We start from the raw sequence: 22,153 nt of genomic DNA, 5'->3' as shown, positions 1-22,153 counted from the left end.
AGTCGCTGCCTGTTGGGACTTAACTGAATGTTGACTACGCAGACCGAGAGGCATTTGGGCCTTGCTCTCCCCCTCTTCCTGTGCTCAATTCTGGGACATTCCCACAGCAAATGCCATCTGGCTCCAAGAGATCAGAATTCTCAAAGATTAAAACACTACAATTCATATTATATCCAAGGTCAAAAAGATAAAAAAGAATAGGAGGGGTAGACAAAGTCTTGGTGGGGGGCTGGGCGGCCTGGTAGGGGTAGCAGGGTTCTGAAGAAAGTCCACGCATCCATCCAAAACAATACACAAAACATCCTGAAAGGATTAAGAAAAAGAAATTATGGGACTCCCAATTGTTTACTGTGACTACTGTTTTTGTCTTTGTTTGGGGCTTCTTGGGGGGGGGGGGGACCCTTCTTTTCTTTTGTCATGCTGGAGATCAAACCCAGAGTCTTACATGCATGGGACAGATATTCCACCACTGAGTTATATCCCTAGTCCAGTTTTTCTACTTTAATAAATGACTATTAGCCAGTCATGATGGCATATGCTTTAATCCCAGCACTCATGAGGCAGAGGCGGACAGATCTCTGTGAGTTCCAGACCAGCCATATCTACAGAGTGAGACCCTGTGAGAAGGAGAGGAGAGGGGAGGAGGAAGGAGGGAGGAGGATGGGCGGGAGGGAAGGTCTCTATAAATATATTAATTTATACATATCTTTTCAAATGCTTTAATTTTTTAAAAAAAAAAATCTGTGCATGGAGAGCACACCTGAAATCCCAGCACCTGGGAGACAGGGGCAGGTGAAGTTCAAGACCGGCCTGGTGTAGACAGTGAGCCCCTGGCCAGGTAGGGCTGCACAGTGAGAGTCTGTCTCAATAATAATGATAATGATGATAATATGGATGACGATGAAAGACTTCCAAGTAAGATTTTGATATCTGACCCCTCTTTGTCCCATGGTTTCCAAGAACACAATGTGATACATCCAAAATATGCAGTCGCTTTCTTCTTTCCAATAAACCACAAGATAGATACACTATCCATTCTCTGTTCTATAAATATGGCTACAACGACAATGTTTATTGCTTGTAAAGTGTTCTTAAAGGAAATTTCTATGAAACGCAACAGCTCTCTTGTTTGTTCTCTGGCGGTCTGAAGAGAACCGTCCGCATAGGTTCTGGTATTTGGACACTCTTTGGGGAAGCCTAGGAGGTGTACGTCACTGGAGGCAGACTTTGAAGGTTTGAAGACTCTCATCATTTCGGATTAGTGCCATTTCTGGTCAGTCTCTGCTTTGTGCTTGAGAGTCAAGAAGTGAGCTCTCAGCCAGCTCCTCCAGCTGCCATGCCTGACACGATGGACTCTTGTCCCTCTGGAACCATAAGCACAAATAAACTCTTTCTTCTACAAGCTGCCCTCCTTGTGGTATTTATCACAGCAGCAGAAAGGTAACTAATACACAGTCACTGTTCACAGGTTCTAGGGACTATCAGTAACTAATACAGCCACTGTTCACGGACTCTAGGGTTATCATGGGCAAATTCTCTCACTGAGCCACAATCCCTGAACCAACATAAAGGTTGAAGGAGAAAACAGACTCCACCAAGTTATCCTTTGGCTTTCATGTGTGCGCACACACACACACACACATACACACACACACACACCAACAGATAGTAGCTTATTTAAAATGCTAACAAGACTCATCTCTTGTTAGTGGTCCATGTGCACGTGTATGTACGTCACATATGGTAAAAGTGCAAAGGAAAAGCAAAGGAACGAAGCACATAGCACTGAAGATGAAGTAGCCTGGGAAGGAGGCAGAGGTGAGACACAAGGGGAGCTGAGTTCTGCACCTTGGTCGGGAAGGGGAAATGTGATTAACTCGTGGTATCTGTTAAGTACCAGGCTTTCAATGTTTAAGCAGTTTGTAGGCACCAATCGCTTTGTGAGATCAAAGCAGGGAGGCAAGGGGGCCGTCAAAGGGGCGCTTGACTTCTGGCTGAGGACCTAATACCCAAGGCAGTATCTAGTTCCGGAAGTTTTAGTCCAGTTTCAATTTTGCAAGGAAAAAGGAGAGCATGGCAACTTCCGCTGGGGGGGGGGGGAGGATGGGGAGAGGATGGGGACAGTGTCAGCAGTGTGGGGGGTACAAGGTCAAAAGGAACGGCAAGTGTGATGGGTACAGACGGAGACGGGCACTGTGTGGGAGAGCCCAGGGTGCTCCAGACTCCTCAGCACCTTGCTTTCCCCTTTTAAAGGTCAAAAAATAACTTTATTAGGAAAATGAAGGTGGCATAGAATCCTGAGCAGGTAAAGTCACAGAAGGACCTGCAACTCTAATCTCCTCGGAGATCAGGGCTCCACCTATGGGCCCAGGGCACCTTTTCAACCTCGGTGATGAGATTACAGCCACCAGCAGCTTCCACCTGGTCTCCATGAGTGTCTCTGATTACTTTCCATATAAGGAACATAAATGGTAGCTTCCTCCAGACTAGAACAAGTCATTCCTCGAAGCCATTCCATGGATACTTAGGAGCACAAGGCCTATTGCAATAAGAAGCACTGTGTATAGGTTATTTAAAGAAAGAGTTATCTAATCTGTTATTTTTAGGCCTTTTATAAAGCTCAGGAAAATCTTGATCAAACAGATAACTATCCTTTAAGGCTGGGAAGATAGTTCGGTTGGTAAAAGTGCTTGCTGCAGTAGCAGGAGGACCTGAGTTCAGTCCCTAGAACGGAGGCAAAAATCACCCAGTGATCCCAGCGCTAGGGAGGTGACGACAGGAGGGGACCTGGTGGCCAGCCAGTCTCGCAGACTTAGCAAGCGCCAGGCTCAGTGAGACCTTGTCTCAAAAACCAGCTCCTTCCTGAAGAACGACGCCTGAAACTGACCCCTGGACTACACATACAAGCCCCTTTTATACACGTGTGCACTCCGCCTCCCAAAACACACCAAAGGAAGCATTCACAACCAGTCACAGGCAGATAACTAAGTCTTGATGGCCTGAAATAACCCTGAACAGCCAACTTTTAAGCTCCGGGTCCACATATTGCTGCTTCTCAGTGAGAGAGACCACTAAGAACAAAACTTCACCCAGCTGCTTTAAGTACACACTAAATCACAGTCCAAACCACAGCCAATATCCATGTTACAGTGCCCTGGGTACTAAAACTATTGTCAGAAACCTGGAATGCCCAGCCATTGGGATGCAGGCTTCTACAGGACAAGAAGGTTAAATACTTGATCCCAAACACAAAATTCTCGAAACACACACACACAAAGCAGTATGCTAATCTATACCCAAGAAGCCAAGCTCACGGAGATTGCCAACACATGGGAATCAGCAGCCTGCCTCACAAATCCAGTGAGCGGCTATCAGTTTCACCTAGGTCTGCTCAAAATAAGACAAGTATTTAAAATTCTACCACTGACTGCAGGCCACATTCTGCATGCAATCTCACAACTTGTTCCTGAAAGCTGCCAAGACACAAATAAATCCGAGGATAAAGGAGTCACTGTGCCACTGTGTGAAGAAGGGCTTGCCCCCCTCCCCTCTGGCAGAGAAAGCATGGGAAAGAAGGGCACAAGCCCAAGGACTCACATGGCCTTTCCATCTCTCCAACCTTTTAACTGCCTGGATCCACATCCTCTGGAATACCTGGGCAGCCTTCATGGCACCGCAGAGTCAGGGCTGGCCACTGCCTACCTCCCAGGCCGCTCACCCATTCCCACCACTCCACGTGGTTACGTAAGGCGGATACAATAGTGGCCCACATTCCCAGCAAATCCTGTTGTCATCTCACAGTGACACATCCATACAGCAGGGACGCCAAGCGCTTTGGAAAGCACGACTTGTGGGGCACAAAGAAAGCAGTCTGGACTCAGACCACTTCAGCCGCCTTTCTCTTCCTGCCTCTCTCCCACACAAGGAGGACGGCACAGGGTACGTACTTCTTCCGGCCATGGAAAATCATTGGGGGTTACTTGTATCTCGTTGAGTAGTGCTAGCCTTTCATAGCCACGGATGAAGGAGGGTGAGCCAGAAATAGTTTTAGGAGCTAGAGAGATGGCTCAGTGGTTAAGAGACCAGAGTCTGATTTCCAGAAACTCATACAAAGTGGATCACGACTGCCTATAAACTCTAGTCCAGGGAACCCAGGGCCTCCATGAGCTCCTGCACACACATAACATACCTGTATACACTCACAGACAGACATACACATGAATAAAAATATAAGTAATCTTTAAAATTTTAAGACACACACACACACACAAAAAAAGTAAACAAAAAACAACCTGCCTTCTGGCTCTGGGGAGGCTGAGACAGTGGGAACGGGTACTTACTTCAAGGCTAGTTTGTACTCTATGGTGAGATACTGTCTCAGCACACACACACATACAAAAAGCAAGACAAGACAAAACAAATTTAATCTGTGCTAAACATATACAGCCTTTTGGGGCAATTAGTCCCTAAATAATCTAACTACTTAAGTAGCATTCTGTCACCTTAGGTGTTATGAGGAACCTAGAGATGGCCGGAGGCGCATGAAGTTCTACCCAAGCCCATGAGCACTGTCTCACTTCACACAAAGGGACTTGAGATTCTCCGTGTTTCAGTGTGTAAGGGTCTCCTGGAGTCAGGGAGCCCAGGAACGGCTGCAGAGAAGAGCAGGGCAATGGAAAGGAACAGAGAAGTAACTTGTCACAGACACTCTCCATCCAGGACATGTAAACCAGCAGGAAGTGAACAACTAAACTGCCCCGCTAGTGTTAACTGACAGAAAGGCACCCAGAGAAATGGCGTGCATTCTTGCGTACAAGGGCAGCTGGTACAGGTCGGCACTGCCTCAGGGACAGAGAGACCTTGCTCAGCAAAGTTCTTTCTTTCCCTCTCTTCCAGACTCACCATAAACTCAGATAAAGAGATGACAAAGAGCTCTCTGTCCTTGCTTCTTTGTGTAGTTTTGGATTCTGAACATAAGGGTGCCCGGGCTTGTAACCCAAGGCAGATTTTCAGAAGTGTGCTGCCACTGCTGAGGGTCTTGTCAACAGGCTGAGCTGTTTTCAAGAGAAGAATGTGCCACATGGGTTGTTTGACACTGGGACAGATCTAAATTTGGACCACATCATAGTTACAATACAGGAGACGATTTGAATGCCAAAAAGTTAGTTTCAAGAGTTTAGTTTTCTGGGCTGGAGAGATGGCTCAGAGGTTAAGAGCATTGCCTGCTCTTCCAAAGGTCCTGAGTTCAATTCCCAGCAACCACATGGTGGCTCACAACCATCTGTATTGGGGTCTGGTGCCCTCTTCTGGCCTGCAGGCATACACACAGAATATTGTATACACAATAAATAATAAATAAATATTTAAAAAAAAAAAAAAAGAGTTTAGTTTTCTCTTTTTATTTTTATCTTTTTAAAGATGTATTTATATTATTTTTGATGTGTAGTAGAATGTTTCATCTACATCCATATCTGTGCACCAGATATATACCTGGGCATGCCCGTGAAGGCTAGAAAGGGGCATAAGAACCAGAGCTACAGACCTTTGTCAGCTACTGTGTGAGTGCTGGGAACTGAAGCCAGGTCCTATGGAAGAGCAGCCAGTGCTCTTATTGGCTGAGCCATCTCTCCAGGCTCCAAGAGGTAGGCTTTAAAGTCATAAACCTGAGTACAATCCCTAGCATTGGATGTGCTGTACTGTTTCCCACCTAAGGGCTAGCAGCAGTCACAAATGAAGCAAGTCCCGCAGCCGGGGAGAACTGCAGAGACCAGCTTTGGGAAACATCAGAACAGCTACAGCCTGCTCCCACTGGCCCTTCCTTCCACTGGTGACACCAGAAGGACACTGGCAGGAAGGTCGCCTCCAGGCAAAGATCCCGAGTCTCAGAAGCACCTTCCATAGTGTCCTAATGTCCACATTTATATATAGTCAAGAAACACTTGCTACACAGCGGCCGTACACCGCTACACTTGCTACACAGCGGCCGTACACCGCTACACTTGCTACACAGCGGCCGTACACCGCTACACTTGCTACACAGCGGCCGTACACCGCTACACTTGCTACACAGCGGCCGTACACCGCTACACTTGCTACACAGCGGCCGTACACCGCTAGATAAACAACTCTTGAGTCATTCCCCTAAGGCAGTCCCAGTCAGTGGGGCAGTGGGAAGTGTGAGCAAATTATTCTAACCCAGCGTAAGTGCAAAAAACAGAGGAAAACACAATGCTCATTCATTCAACATACACTCTCCCAGTACCAGCCAGATGGCAGAGCCTGCCAGAACACTGAGGGATAGGCAGCAAATGTTTTTCCCTCAGAGGGGAGGAGGCTTTAGCAGAGGAAGCAGTGCAACTCTCTCTCGCTCTCTCCTGGCATCTGTATTTTATTTTGAGTCAGGATTTGAATATGTATCCCAGGCTGGTTTTGAGCTATGTTCCTGCATCTGCTTCTTTCCCACAAGCTGGGATCATATGCATGGCCACCAAGTATCATGACTGCTACGGATATGGAAGTGGGAAGAATTAATCATAAGGAGGTCTGAAGAGCTGTTCCAGCAGGCAGGTACAAAGACTCTGAGGTAGAGAATCAGCTCTGTGATCAGCTGTGGGAGGTAGACCGCCGTAAGAGTGGTACATAAGTGAACCGGGAAGCAGGGGATGGGGAAACCTCCTCCAGCCAATGGCCTTTCAGAGGGGGTTAATGTAAGATGTAAGAGTTGATTGATAAGAATCCTGAGCTAATAGGACAAACCGTTTATAATTAATGCAGGCCTCTGTGTGTTTCTTTGGGACTGAACGACTACGGGACCAGGCGGGACAGAAACCTCTGACAACAAGCAGGCTGCGTGTGATGGGAGGGAGGGAGGCATGCATCAAGCACAGGAGGTACCAAGTTGACAGGATCTCCTGGCTGAAGGAGGTCAAACCAGTCCAGCAGAAAAGCATTCTATGTGGAGGGAACAGCATGTTCTGGTCCAGGAGCATGACCCTGTGAGGGTGTGTTCTAGATGCCGGGGAGCATACTGTTTAATAACATGTTCTCCACATGAGCATGCTGAAATTAGTCCACTGCTTGGGAGCCTCGAGAATATGTATCTACCCATGGGAACAGGCCAGGAGGTGGTTACAAAGGCTGGGAGGGAAGGTGGGCACCAGTACTGAGCAAAGCCCCACACCTGAGGGCTTTTACACAGACTCTCGACAAATGGCATGCCCCGTGAGTTAGCTGCACCTGTACCCCTTCCATAGTCAGGAAAGCTGAGGCCAAAGGCTTTTCATGGTACACCTTTTCTTTGAGGGGAGTGTCAAGAATCAGAACCTCAAACAAACTGTCAACTTTGTCTACCTGGGAGGAAATCTCAGTTCGAAGGAGGGATCCGTTTCAGACGTCGAGAGACGGATAGAACAGCGAGGGCCGCATTCCAGGCACCAGAAAAGGTTTGGTCAGCAAGAGACATAACGACAACAAAATTACAGGTATATGACACACTTGTCTTGAGCTGCCTTCTTTATAATTCCTGAACCTGACAATGAAACGCTCCTCAGACAGCGGCTGAATGTGTTTGAGATGGCATGTCTCAAGAGGATTCTAGGCGTCACATGAAGAGACAGGCTGTGTAATGAAAACATTAAGAAACATCTCCATCTACAGAAGGAAGTAAACTACAGGATACGACAGTGGCACTTGAGATACTTTGGCCATGTTATGAGAATGAGTGATGGCAGATACCTGAAGATAGCACTGCTTGGAGGAGTGCACGGGATAAGGCAAAGAGGAAGGCCCCAAAACTCTGGATAGACAGCATAAAGGAAGACTGTGGAACCTTGGGTGTGACAATAACACAAGCATCTAGTACTGCCCAGGTTAGGAACAACTGGAGAACTGCCATAAACGGGCTGCCCATACATGGTTAAGCCCATACATGTCTCAGATGTTTTGTTTAAATCTGAGGATCAGAGCATACAACTAGCCAACTAGCTAGCCACAGAGGCCAGGCAGTAGGGGCACACACCTTTAATGCCAGCACTCAGGAGGCAGAGGCAGGAGGATCTCTGTGAGTTCAAGGCCTCCCTGGTCTACATTAAGACTGAATGTGTCTAAAAGAGAAACAGAGCTCACACAAAGGTGATCGATCCCAGCACCTGGTATCACAAGCCTTTATTCCCGGCACTAGGGAGATGGAGACAGGAGCGATATGGCTGGGTGGAGAGAGGAATATAAGGTGGGAGGACACAGGAGCTCAGGCAGTCAGTCTGAAGCATCCATTTAGTGGCGGTGGCCATAGCTTTTTACATGAAGCATCCTATGGCATTTTTATGCTGGATCATCAGGAAGCCAACTGTAATCCCAGGAGGGGAGATTGTCAGCAGCCACAGTCCGCTGTCCTCAAACAGGGACACTTGCGCTTTCCTATAACCCAAGGACACCAGTTTCAGTGACAAGTATTGCTAAGGCTCTGCTCACACGCACCTCACATGGCACCTCACAGACCATTATCCCAGGACTCAGGAGTTGGGGAAGCAAGACCTCTGGGGGCTCTGGCTTATAAAATGAGACTGTCTTGAAGACAAAGCCTCTGCTGACAAGATACAATTTCAAACTTGTCAAATAAATCAACACACACACACACACACACGATAAAATCTTCAACTACTTTTCATCCTACCACGAGGGTTTTTTTTTGGGTGGGGGGGGCTGAAGAGGAAGAACAAACCAGTTCCATTTAATAAGGAAAACACAGGCACAGTATATAACTCTTTTCTTCTCTATCTCTTAGACCGCAGTTCACGACTGCAGTTCACAGGGAACCTGGCTTCCCCCCTCAGGCGCCTTCCCACTGCACCTCGGATGAGCTTCTCAGGGCTTGGGGTGAGGCAGCTGCTGCTGCAGGAACCTTCTCATTCCTTTCTTCTTCCTGTCATTTTCCTTCACCCATTTCTAGAAGCTATTGCAATTCTGAGTGCTCCCTTAGCTTAGTCTGCATCTTAATGTTCTTGGCCAGAATCTTGCCCTTAACTTGGTTTGTTTACAACATCAAGAGCAGAGTGAGTGACACCGTAGACTCTTCCAATTTTGCCACGGTGACCTCTGTAGGGTGTCACTCTCTGAACAATGCCCGCTCCCTCCATGTCCACAGGAACATCCTTCTTGGAGAACTGCATGTGTGGCCAAAGGACCAACTCCATGTTTTCATAGAGGAGCAGAGAGTCTATAAGGGACACATGGAAGATGGCAGCTGGCCAAGTGGGGCAAAGTCTTCAAAGCCAGTGTGGAGAAGACAGCAAGCCCTATTTCTAGTAATAACGTTAGAGAAGGGTTTCTGATGGGTTCCTAGCGTGAATGGGCATCTCTAACCAACTGCTAAGCCATACCAGTTAGGAAGTTTTTGGTTTTTGTTTGTTTGGAGACAGGGTTTCTCTGTGTAGCCTTAGCTGTCCTGAAACTTACTGTGTAGACCAGGCTGGGCCAAAGATCCGCCTGCCTCTTCCTCCCAAGAGCTGGGATTAAAAGCATGCACCACCACTTCCCAGCTAAACTTTTTGTTTTTAACCCAAACATATATTTACCTCAGGTAAACATTTTGGGGTACATTTAAGTAATAAAGAATTAGGACAAGATGACAGAAGGTTTGAGGACACACTGGGGTCCAATTACTAAGTTTTAACATAAGCACACTTTTTTTTAAATTTCTCACACATATTTTAATATCAGAAACAAAAGTCAGTATACATCCCTGTTATCAATGCCAAGAAAACAAGGACTAAAATAAAATATTCACTGAAAAGTATAACACACTTGAATATTTCTCTTTCATATTTCACACACCATTTTCTCTATCTAATTCCATAGTATCTTATGAACATCATCAAATCCTTAGAACATGTCAAATTATAAACTGTATTTCAAATAAATCCAAAAAAAATGAGCTCCCAATTTGGTAAACAACAGTGAAGGAACTGGCTACAAAACTTATCTGTGTACATTTAACCCCAAGTTAAAACTTTGCTAAAAGACCCCCAAAAGATTTTCAACAGCTTATGTGCAAAAAGACGAACAGACCTTTTCAAACAATAGATCACAGGCTGCCTTATACCTCACTTGTGACATAAGCACACTTTTTTAAAAGGTTAGGGGCTTGGCAGTTAAGAATGCTTCTGTTTCTTTAAAGGAGCCAAGTTCAGTTCCCAGAATCCTCCTGGAGGGTTCACAATCTCCAGCAACTTCAGCTACAGGGGACCCAATGCCTCTTCTGGTCACTGAGTGCACGCACACAGACACATACACAAAAATAAATAAAACTAGATACATGGAGGGAGAGCTATTAACTTAGATTCCAAAACAGACTTCTAAAGCCATCCATGATGGTTCAGGCTTATACTCCCAACACCTGGGCAGCTAAGGCAAGAGGATCAGAAGTCCAAGACGTGGCTGGGATGTGTGTTAAGTTTGAGGTCAGCTGGGTCACATGAGACTCTGTCCCCCAAAAGTTAAACAACATCAAAAGCAAACAAACCACCCCCAGACTTCCAGCAAGACTTCTCCTTCAGACACCTGTAAACTTGGCACCCGCACACAACAGTGTTGTGTACTCTGCAGGCATCGCACGCACCTGGCTGCTCCGTCTTTAGGCTGTGACCGACCCAGAGCCCACACACAGTGGCACGGGTGCTCCACTTTCAGGTGAGGCTCAAGAGCCTGACCCTTGCACAGCTGAGACTGGATGAGATGGTGCCTGGGCAAAGTTTGCTCGATGCCCACTGCAAATGAAGTGACTTCCATAACAACCCCATCACACACAGCACTGCACAGCTGTGTGGCAGCTACAACCAGGCTAGGATGGTATGCCTGATTCTTCTCGTAAGAGCACTACGATTAACCAGGAACACAAAAGATCTGATTGCACACATATAGAAATGATGTTCCTAAAAGCATTATATATCTAAAAACAAACTAGTGGACACTACCCAAATGTGCAGAACTGATGGCCAGACACACAAGTATTATACTCTTATCACATACTGCTCCCTGGGCATAGGAAGGAAGGACATGTCTGCATGCTACAATGCAAAAGAACCTTCCTTTTTTCTTTTTCTTTCTCTCTCTCTCTCTTTTTTTTTTGGTTGTAGTTTTTCTCGAGACGGGGTTTCTTTGTAGCTTTGGAGCCTGTCCTGGAACTAGCTCTTGTAGACCAGGCTGACCTCAAACTCAGAGATCCACCTGCCTCTGCCTATCGAGTGCTGGGATTAAAGGTGTGCGCTACCACCGCCAGGCAAGGAACTTTCAATAATAAGTAGAGCATGCAAAAGGATGAACCATATGATTCCATTTGCATAAGAGATCAAGAGCAGCTGCTGCCTAAAGAGTGATTATTAATGGGCGTGTGTGTGTGTGTGTGTGTGTGTGTGATGGCTAAACAATGTAATAGAAGCTGTTAACTGTGTAATTTGGATTATCAGGTGAATTAATTATATCACAAAAAATGGCTTTTATTCAACAAGAAATCACAAGGTGTGGTTGTGCATACCTGTAATTCTAGCGCTTGGGAACTAGAGTCAGAGATCAGGAGTTCAAGGCCAGCCTCAGCTACACAGCAAATCTAAGGCCAGTCTTAACTACATGAGACTCTGTCCCGAAGCAAAACAGCTATGTCTCCTAGACTGCACAATTGGAAAGCTGGGTCTCAACCCAGGCCCTGGTGTGCCTTGAGCCAGGCTCTCACCGTTCCTTTGCCTGTTTTGGCGTCATCCAACCCCCGTCTCTAGGGTTGTCGTGAGACACTCATTAGACAGGGCATGGACTGGATTCAGGGTATCCAATGGGTTGTACAGAAAGGAGACCGAATCCAGGAGCCTGTGCTCAGTCAGTAAAGCGCTTGCCCTGTAAGCGCGAGGACCCGAGTGCCATCCTCAGAACCCATATAAGAAAATCAGGTATGGTGGCATGGTCTGGAACCCAGGACCAGGCAATCTAGCCTATGAGCTCCAGGCGAGATGGGGCTCAAGAAACAAGGTAGAAAGTTCCTCATGAGCCATACTCAGTCAGAGTTGTCTTCTGGCGTATGCACATACACACTGCTCCCCAAACACAAACAAGCATGCACACACATGCAAGCACACACACACAAAAGTAAAGGGACTTGGTGGCAGTCGTGTATATAAAAGATGGAAGGGACTGAACCCAGGTCAATGGGGCCACACGGCCTGTCTGTTTTCCCCTGAAGAAGCTACCGCTTCTACCAAACGCCCACCATGGCCTAAAAATTCTACTGGTGACCAGTTCCCGGCCTTCAGACCAAGAAGTCCCATGATGGTTTAGGGTGAAGCCCCATAATAGGAGACTGGTGATAGTCTGGATCCAAATCGGCAACTATCCCGTTCTAATAACACACACACACACACACACACACACACACACACCCAGCAGATAGTTACATTTAAGACCTCTATGTTCACAGCTCTCCTACACAAAGCTGCAAGGCATAATTTAAACAGACCACCTTTATTTGTAATTACAAAGAAGCCATTAATGAGCCCCAAAGGAAGGTGCTAATTTGGCAACAAAGACACAGCCCTGCCTAACCTGTGATTTTCAGTCTGACTCAGGCCATTTATCAAAACACAGCTTCACTTTAAAAACAGCAAACATGCATACAAACCGCCACCCCATAATAGATATGAAGATAAAGAAAATTATAAACTGCTTTGTCAAAAGGCAGGTTCAAAAACACTACCCATGGGAACTGCTTTGCAGGGCTGGCCTGGTATGACACACACGAGGTAAACTGATCCTCCCAGATCGGCGGCACCATCAGAGGATGGCTCACGCAGAAAAGAGACACCGTGTGCTTCTGCCCTTATCGGTGAGCCTGGCTAAGGCTGCAAGGCTGGGGCTGCAAGAGACATACCTTCCTGGAGAAAGAGAGCCAGGAACCTTGAGAGCCCATCCTTAGACTGCACCACCAACAGCTGGAAGCAGCCAGACGTGCAGAATCCCCAGCCTGCCCTGAGCTGATGGAGGTCCATCAGTGCCCCTGCGCAGCATGCTAACACTGGGGAACTCAGTGCTCAACGGTCTTTGCACCCAATAATTCTCTGCCTTGTCAACATTCCAGAGTTGTGTTGTCACCATGGAGACCACTGACCTCATGGGACCACTATGACCAGGAGACTGAAAGTCTAATTTTATTTAATTTTAATTAGTTAAAAAAACGTTAGAAAGCTATGCTTAATGCAAAGTGTTAACCATACCGCTAGTAGTGGCTTGAGCAGTTTCTCATGCTTTAGTATTAAAATATATCCTATGGGGGCTGGAAAGACGGCTCAACACTTAGAAGCATTCAGACTCAGAAGGAGCAGTCTTCTGCTCCTCCAGAAGACTCGGTTTCAGTTGCCAGGAGCTCACAACTATCTATAATTCCAGTTCCAGGGCAGCCGACACCTGCTTTGGGCCTCCAGAGGCACCAGGCAGACACAAAGTACACACGCATACATGCAGTCAAGTACACAATCATAGAAAGCCAACCTGTGCGAAAATGTAACACATCCTAGGGTGAACGGCTTCTCACCATACCCCACACATGTGGGACACACATATAATGCAGGCAAAACAATCATACATATAGAATAAAATAAGTTTAGCATCTTATCACCCAGGCAGTCTTTGCCTGAGAGATTTTACAGACAGGTGCCATCGTTTCTGTTTTCCAATTCTGAGTTACATTTTATTATCGAGACCCTTCAGGGCTGGCAACAAAAATCAGACAGAAAGAGCACATGACCTTAGAGCCTAAGAAAACACCTCTCCTTTTTGTGGAATTTGCCGTTCATCAGGAACCTGGCAAGGGCCACTGGTTGGTAACTGCTGTAAAATCCACTAGGGGGCGCAGTAACGCAGTACCAAACACGAAGTTCAAAATTAATTTAGAAGAAAGAGTACAGGAAAAGATCTCACAAGATTCAAGGTCAGATTCACAAATACTAAGGGGAAAATGAGAACAACATTACACTTGACAGTTGTCCATGCACATCCACGCAAAGTATATACCAATAGAATAAGAGTCATTACAAGGGTCCGTCCAAGACAATCAGGAGTGGTAGGCTCTTCAACCCCATCCTTCTCTTCCTCTACAGGGCAAGACTGAGACCCAGCACCCACCCTACCCTGTGGCCACCTAATCTCAGCTCCAGTCAGGATGCTTGACCAGGAGAAACCAGACTTCATACTAGGCAAGTGCTTCTGATTGGGACATCATACCCATCCCTTGTCGTGAAATTCATCCCTAAGAAGAATGACTCAGTAGGGGAAAAACCAACAAGATGGGATACTTGAAGCATCTCCTGAGTGGCACTGAGTGGAGGCATCAGGGGGTTGGAACCTTGTAAAAGGGAACCTACCCCCATCACTTGGAAGGACCTGGGTCTCATGAGACATGAGGTATGATGTAACCCATTTCCGGGGGCACGGGGTATGTTGATGGAAACCTCATCTGCCCTTCTTGCAGTGGAGTCTTAGCGGGGCCAGGAAAGCCTGGACGAGCTACCAAACCACAACTGCATCAAGTACCTGCAGTCCCCGGTACAGCAGCAACAGACGTGCACTGCAGAGCTGAAGAGGGCATCAGCAGAACACAAGCGCCGTCTGGCAGAGCAGATGCGAGACATCCAGCTGCTGAAGCAGTACAGATGTGCAACCTTCCAAAATTGGAGGAAACGTGAATACAAGATCCTTGAATGACCCGCTGGGGTGATCACACTTGAAGCTGTGCTGTGGGCTATAAGCAAGCACTCCCCGGTGGAGAGTGGCTGCCTGGCCTCTCCCTGTCAACGCTACGGTTGAAAATGCCCACAAACGCAGCTGGTCCCCAGGGTCTGGCCGCACTAGCGATAAGACGATGAACCACGGCTACTGCAAGAACAGTGTGAGCAAGAACATCCCCATCCAGCAGACTACTGCACTGATGGCCTGTGAGAACTTAGGGTGCAGGAACCGGGGCTTGTCATGATATTCAGACACAGTGTGGAGGAGATAAAAGAGCGTGTAACTGGCTATCAGGAAGTGATAGCAAAACCCATCACTCCAGCAGCTGAGCCCTGAACTCTCCCTTCTACCCTTACGCTATGGCTTGTAATTGAGATTGAGACACATCCGTCCTGGCAGAAAAGGCCTTAGAGCAGCTGACCTTCCTCATCCTTACGGTACGTGTTCCAAGACTCCAGGTGGATGCCTGTAACTCCCGACAGCACAAAAAAAATCTAAAAATAATGCTTTTTCCTCTCCATCCCCAGTGAACATTCATGATAAGATATAATTTCCAAATTAAGGAACAGCAAGAAATTACAACTCCTAATAATCAAATGGAACTATTTAAAATATATAAAAATATAATCAAAAGAGTACACTGCAATAAAGATTATTCAAGATTTATTTCTTTCCTGAATTTTCCATTACATACTTTCAGACACCAGATTCAGGTAACTGAAACCAGAGAAAGCCAGACACAGAGTGTAAGCTACTCCAAGGAACAGATGAGCGTTTCAAACACGACCTTTCAAATTTTAACCATTTAGGGAAAGAGAAGCAGCTCAATGGGTAAAGCACTTGTGGCAAAAATTTAGGACCTATGTTTGGATCCTCAGAAGCCACACAAAGCCAGATGTGGGAGCGTGTGTTTACCATCCATGAGCTCCTAGGTGGGAGGCAGAGGTGTGAGAACTCCCAGAAGCCCGTGAGTCAGCTAACCTGGTGTGTGCAATAACCCTGGTGTGTACAGCATCGAGTAAGAGAGACCCTACCTCAAAAGCAGGTGGAAGGTGAAGACCGATGCCCACGGCTACCCTCTAATCTCCAGGAACACACTGTGCACGAGCACAACACATATATTCACGCCAGCCCTGATTTCCAGGAATACACGGCGGCATGTGCATGAGCACATACGGGTCCACGCTAGCCCTGATCTCCAGGAATATGCTGTGGCATGCATACCAGCACACACATGCAAGCATACACATTTTTAAAAATTAAAATAGGGCTAGAGAGATGGCTCAGTGGTTAAGAGCATTGCCTGCTCTTCCAAAGGTTCTGAGTTCAATTCCCAGCAACCACATGGTGGCTCACAACCATTTGTAATGAGGTCTGGTGCCCTCTTCTGGCCTGCAGACATACACACAGACAGAATATTGTATACATAATAAACAAATAAATAAATAAATAAATAAATATTTTTTTAAAAAATTAAAATAAAATAGAATTTAACCATTCAAAATCAGGAGAATGTTTCTTACTCAGTGGACAGGAAAAGAAAACAGATGAGCTCGACGTGGTACACATCTTTGATCCCAGCACTCAGGAAGCAGAGGCAGGTGAATCTCTGAGTCTGAGGCCAGCTTGGCCTACAAAGTGAGTTCTAGGACAGCTGGGTCTACACAGAGAAACCCTGTCTTGAAAAACAAACCAAATCCATTCTTAAGCCAGGGCTACACAGAAAGACTCTGTCTTAAATAAATAAATAAATAAATAGCATTGGATTTGATTAATTTAGCCAGGCAGTAGTGGTTGTATACCTTGGATCTCTGAGATGGAGGCAAGCCTGGTCTACAAAATGAGTTCCAGGATAGTCAGAGCTGTTACACAGAGAAACCCTGTCTCTGTCTCGAGGGTTAAAAATAAAAGAAGAAGAAAGAAAAGGAAAATGGAAGAAAGACAAGTGGCAGGCTATCTATCTATGCGTGACTCAGTAAGAGGGCAGTGCTCACCTACAAGAGGACCGCACAGGCCCCTGTCCCTGCCTCAAGTCCCCAGCTGCCTTCCTGCCTTCTTTCTCCCTTCCACCCTTAACAAGCACCTGTCCTGTCCGCAGGGTGCAGACTAAGTGATAACCCTGTCCTCAAAGGTTTTATTTGCTTAAACACCTGTTTAATTATCAAGAGATAAAGTCTCAGTGGGTGGATAATCCACTGAAATTAGGTGAGCTCACTTTGGGTAACAAGGCAAGTTTTGGGTTATTTTGGCCATAAACTAAAATCTAAACTATTTATGGCTTCTAAACACATACTGCAAGGCTGACTGGGATCAAAATCTTCCTGTAGATAATCCTCCAAGTAGATCATTAACTATGGCCAGGAGCAGAAACTACACGGGTTAGGCAAGACACACTGAGTTGTTGAAAAAATTAAAAAAAAAAACTGTTCTAATTTTTTTTAACTATTACTATTGTGTGACTGTGTGTGTGTGTGTGTGTGTGTGAGTGAATGCACATGTAAGGTCAGAAGACAACGTTTTAGGGTCCATTCTATCCTCCACCTTTACCCAGGCCCTGGAGTTGGGTCATTGGGCTTACAAACACTTTACCCTCCAACCCATCTTATCAAGTTTTTACCCCTTGATCCTAAGTCGGAGTGTGGTTGCTATTCCCTCAGACAAAGACACTAAAGAAGTGACGTTCACAACCCAAAGCTGGCAGCCTTAGATGACACATTTAGAGACAGGACATAAACTCTAGCCATTACTTCTGCTCTCAATCAAGTCCAGCCAGGAATCCAGTGGTAATTTTATAAACACTCCTGGTCACACAGAGAAGCGGCATTTTAAATAGTGCGACAACCTTAGGTTTGTCCACATAAACATAATGAAGCCATCAGTTCTAGAGGTCTCACCGAGTTATGAGACAACCGAAAAGAACTAAAGACCCTGAGCTCTAAAGGAAATCTTCCTACTTGTTCTAGCCCTGGGATTGCCTGGCCCAGTTCTCCATGGCCTTCATCCTGGACCCTCAGACCAGCAGCTGACACTGTATCTGCTCCATCACCAAACAGTCTGGCTCCAAAATTCACTAATCCTTATTCCCAATCAAAACTCCCACTGCAGCCGGGCACCACTGCCGCACACCTTCAATTCTAGGACTCAGGAGGCAGAGGCAGGTAGATCTCTAGGAGTTTGAGGCCAGCCTGGTCTACATAGTGAGTTCCAGACCAGCCAGGGCTACACAGTGAGACTCTTGTCTCAAACAAACAAAAAACCTCCCACTACAGCAACATATATGCTTTGAACTTCTCTGCTAGAAAGCATTAGTGTCTGCTGGACCTAAACCTCCTGGAGGTATCTGATGTTAGAGCTGTACTCCGACCCCAGCAAAACTTACTAAATCGTGTCTTTCAACAGGCACAAGCACAAGTCTATCCAAGCACAAGTAAGCTATTTTTTCTATTTCTCAACCCACATTTTGAAGCCACAAACTATCTTAACATCAGTAATAGTTTTCAAACTGGGTTGAGGAGAAAAAAAAGTCATTCCAACCAGAAGCCATGAAGATGTGAAGAAAGCACACGGGGCCAGCATATTTCTATAAGAAAGGTGAGGAGCCGGGCGGTGGTGGCGCACGCCTTTAATCCCAGTACTCGGGAGGCAGAGGCAGGCGGATCTCTGTGAGTTCGAGACCAGCCTGGTCTACAAGAGCTAGTTCCAGGACAGGCTCCAAAACCACAGAGAAACCCTGTCTCGAAAAAAAAAAAAAAAAAAAGCAAAAAAAAAAAAAAAGAAAGGTGAGGTTCTAACTAGGTGCCCATGTACTATACCTCCTCTTAGGCTGTGTTTTATTCATCTTGGAGTCTCTGGGGCCTCACAGAGCAATGGATACAGAAAGTCACTGAAAGGAAACAACTCTTAGAAATACTGGTGTGGCCAGGTAGTGGTGGCACACGCCTTTAATTCCAACACTTGGGAGGCAGAGGCAGGCGGATCTCTGTGAGTTCGAGGCCAGCCTGGTCTACAAGAGCTAGTTCTAGGACAGGCTCTAAAGCTACACAGAGAAACCCTGTTTCGAAAAACAAAACAAACAAACAAATCACTCCTACACACATTCAGGCATAATCAACCGAGAATATGCATCCTTTTGACATTGACACACAGAACTCTTATTTCTAAAATGCATATCTGAATACTGTACAACTGAATTACCAAAAATAATAACAGTAAGTAAAAACGGATCTTGGTAGGTTAGTCGCTGGGCATGCATAAAGCCCCAGGTTCCACTCCCAGTACCAATTAAAATCAGTGTGTGGCCGGGGCCTGTCATCCCAGCATACAGTAAGTTCTGGGTCATTCTCAGCTACAAAGTTAGAAGCCCTCCTAAGACAGAGATGCGGGGAGAGTATCTTACAATTTATGAGGGGCTACGTTCACAGGTATCCTGGGCTGAAGGCTAAAATGTGCCAAGCAGAGCTTCGCCCCTCACCCCCCCCCCCAACCTCCTTCCAGCCTGAGAGTGAGAAGAAGAAGCTGGTGGAATCGAGTTGACCCGCAGGTTTCAAATGGACCCCAGCTCATATTCCTTCCGGTAACCACGTCAACCAAGTGTTCGCTGTTCCTGAGTCTCGGCTTCCTAGCCTATAAAACACACTTAACCCCTCCTTCCCAATTATCTGGAGAATTCAGTGAGGTCAAAACCAAGATCTAAGCCCCAAGATCTCCTGCCCCAGCTTCACCAGCAGAAACACGCAACCAAATGCAGTGTGCCAGCACCAAGCACAAACAGCGGCACCAGGCACAAACAGCGAGCGCCTCACCCTGTCCTGCAGGTACCTGAGGAGACATCTTATGCAGAGTTCTGTCCAAGGCTTGGTCACTGAGCTGAAATGAACCTGTCTCCAATGAACACTGCAGCATCTGTAAAAACCAGGACAGGGACTCGGACCTGTCTGCGAGCTTCACTCTTGGGCATTTTAGATTTGACACCCCAGAGATGCCAGGACAAACAATCCCTGAGCCTCCTGCAAGGTGCTTCTTAGGAACTGGGGAGAGCAGGCTTGTGGGGTGGGAGTGGGGGTTGACCTAGATCTAAGCACCACCTCATTACAGGCCAGAAAGACACATTCTTATTGGTCAATTTTTTTTTTAAAGAGAGAAGGGAAGAGAAGTTGGGGAAGGAGAGCAGTGGGGGAGGGGAAGAGGCCCCAGTCCTTAGCATCTGGGTTCTCCTTTCTCTTCCTTTCTCTTCCTTGGTTTCCTGAGCAGTGGCTATGCTACATCTACCCTCCCCCGACACATACATACACACACTCACACACACAATTCCTCCTAATGTAAAAGCAAACCTCCGATATTAAGTAGATCCAGCGGGGGTTCAGACCCTGACTTAAATCACTCGGCTCTGGAATGGAAAAAAGAGCTGGAGAGACAGCTCGTCAGTTAAAAGGACTGGCTGCTCTGACAGAGAAGAACCTGCTCTTGTGGGTTCCTGATACACATGTGGCAGCTTACAACCCCCTGTACCTTCAGTGCCAGGGGATCCCGCACCCTCTTCTGAATGCCACACTCCTAGACACATGTGATACACACACACACACACACACACACACACACACACGCACACACGCATACACCTCAAATATATTTAAGAAACCTCTCTGATCTTCTGGCATATGCACACATTTCAAAGGACACTTAACGTTTATGCTTTGAGGACATTTTTGTGATCTACCATTTCGAAGAGCTGGTTATAGTCAAACTCTCCCCTATTCAAAGGGCTTCTGTTGCTTACACAGTGAATGCAATAGCCAGGTGGGAACAGTCGAGACCAAGAGGCAGACAGGGATGACAGCTTCCCACTCTGTAACATGTCAACCCATAAATCACTACCCTAAGTACAAAGCCAAAAGCGTAAGCCTGAGAACTGTCGGGGAGGATGTGCTCCACTGTTTTCTTAGGACAGTTCATTGCTGGGACGTGATCCAACTGGACCAGCCCTGACATTTATCCTTCAAATCACACTCCAGATGATGCAGGTGGCTGTGAGCGGTGACTTGGAGCTGGCAGAGTTCCCCACACAGCCAATCCTCTTAACTAAAATGCCATCTCTCCAGCCCGGTGTTCCAGGCCCCAGAGCCGAGTGTTTTTAGTGAGGGGCTGAACCCAGAATAAATGGATGTTCTTTAGCTCCTTCCTATTCAGACACCTGAGAGTCTTCTGAGAGCTACGCAGATGACAGTGTCCTCTATGTTACAGGTGGCACACAAGAATGGCCTAGGTATGTTTTCTGGACAAGGGAGCATAAACATGACATGTAGAAATTTGGCACTGCCCAAGTCAAATTTATTTTTAACTCAGTTCTGTTTGCTCACATTTTTCAGCAGAAAAGCCCAGCGAGAAACTTATCTTTGAACAGCAGATGCACAGTTCCCAACAGAGAACAAGCTGTAGGACCTAAGGAGGTCAGAGTCTCAGCTGCCTTTCTTAAGTTCCTGACTTTTGAACAGTGAGTACCAGTCAACCAGGCAATTTATTTATTATAAATAAATAAATACTGTGCTACACAAAAATATATAAAGCAACAGGACAAGTCCCTCTTCAAGTTATAACACTAAGCCTAAATATTTATAGATATCTAGGTCAACACACACACACACAGAAAGAAAAAGAAAGAGAGCGAGAGAGAGCACACAAGCAAGCTAGAGATACAGCACAGTAGTAGGACACTTCCCTAGCATGCACGAAGCCTTGAGTCTCATGCCCTGCAAATACAGAAATAAAATGCCAATATGTATGTAAGCTCCCGCATTGGGGGGGGGGGGGGGTGCAGAGGGGAGGGAATTAGGTCACTGCCCAGAAGTTTCCCTCCACTCTCCACACACTGAGCCCCTTTGTTCATTGTTCCAGGCACTGTAAACTGTTTGGACATCCATTGTGAGCTCTGGCTGACTCAAAGTCTGGAGGGAGAAAAAGAAAGAGAGAGAGAGAGAGATAAAATAGGATTCTGTCAATATAGTGCTGGCACTTTCAAATCCACAGAAGCTCTGCAAATAGCGAGCGAGCTCTGCTCAGCCCAGGGCTGGAGCAAAGTTATTAGATGTCCGATCTCCGTGGATCGCTTCCAGTTCCTCTGAAGAAGCAGTACTGTGGACAGAAGCCTCAGATGTTATTTGATGAGTCATGTGACCACTGTTTCCCACCAACCTTAAATGAGAAATGGACAAGAAAGTGGCAGAGAAGATAATTTGAAGGGGGAAGAAAGTAATGAGTCAAGTTTTCTCCAGCAGTGAAAGAGGACATTGCCAAAGGGACTAAGGATATTTCAAGCAGTCCAGTACACTTACATTGTATAAACAAGCTCAAATGACTGGGGTTATTACAGCCCGCATTTTTCAGACTATTCTAT

At 46.4% G+C, this 22,153-nt stretch overlaps 1 protein-coding gene and 1 pseudogene across 8 annotated transcripts in view; one reads left to right on the top strand and one right to left on the bottom strand.

The window, feature by feature from the left end:
• Nucleotides 1–22,153, bottom strand: part of Tjp2 (tight junction protein 2) — a 127,367-nt gene that overhangs the window by 40,824 nt on the left and 64,390 nt on the right. For 2 of the 8 annotated variants that reach the window (XM_041660774.1, XM_041660779.1), the window contains exon 1: nucleotides 3,598–3,684. The exons of 4 other annotated variants lie outside the window; for them this stretch is intronic. In XM_041660774.1, the coding sequence (XP_041516708.1) occupies nucleotides 3,598–3,669 (72 nt within the window). In that variant the 5' untranslated portion in view covers nucleotides 3,670–3,684. Of the gene's footprint in view, nucleotides 1–3,597; nucleotides 3,685–19,581; nucleotides 19,753–22,153 lie in introns of those variants that run through there. 2 more of the 8 variants (XM_041660778.1, XM_041660773.1) reach the window with 2 other exon arrangements.
• On the top strand, nucleotides 12,821–15,293 carry LOC121454050 (annotated as a pseudogene).

The sequence above is a fragment of the Microtus oregoni genome, unplaced genomic scaffold, assembly GCF_018167655.1.
Source record: "Microtus oregoni isolate MIOR12 unplaced genomic scaffold, Mior012 000012F_ref0000307, whole genome shotgun sequence".
In the NCBI taxonomy this organism is placed as follows: domain Eukaryota; kingdom Metazoa; phylum Chordata; class Mammalia; order Rodentia; family Cricetidae; genus Microtus; species Microtus oregoni.
Note: the sequence above shows the minus strand (reverse complement) of the source record. Positions and strands in the feature narration are given on the sequence as shown.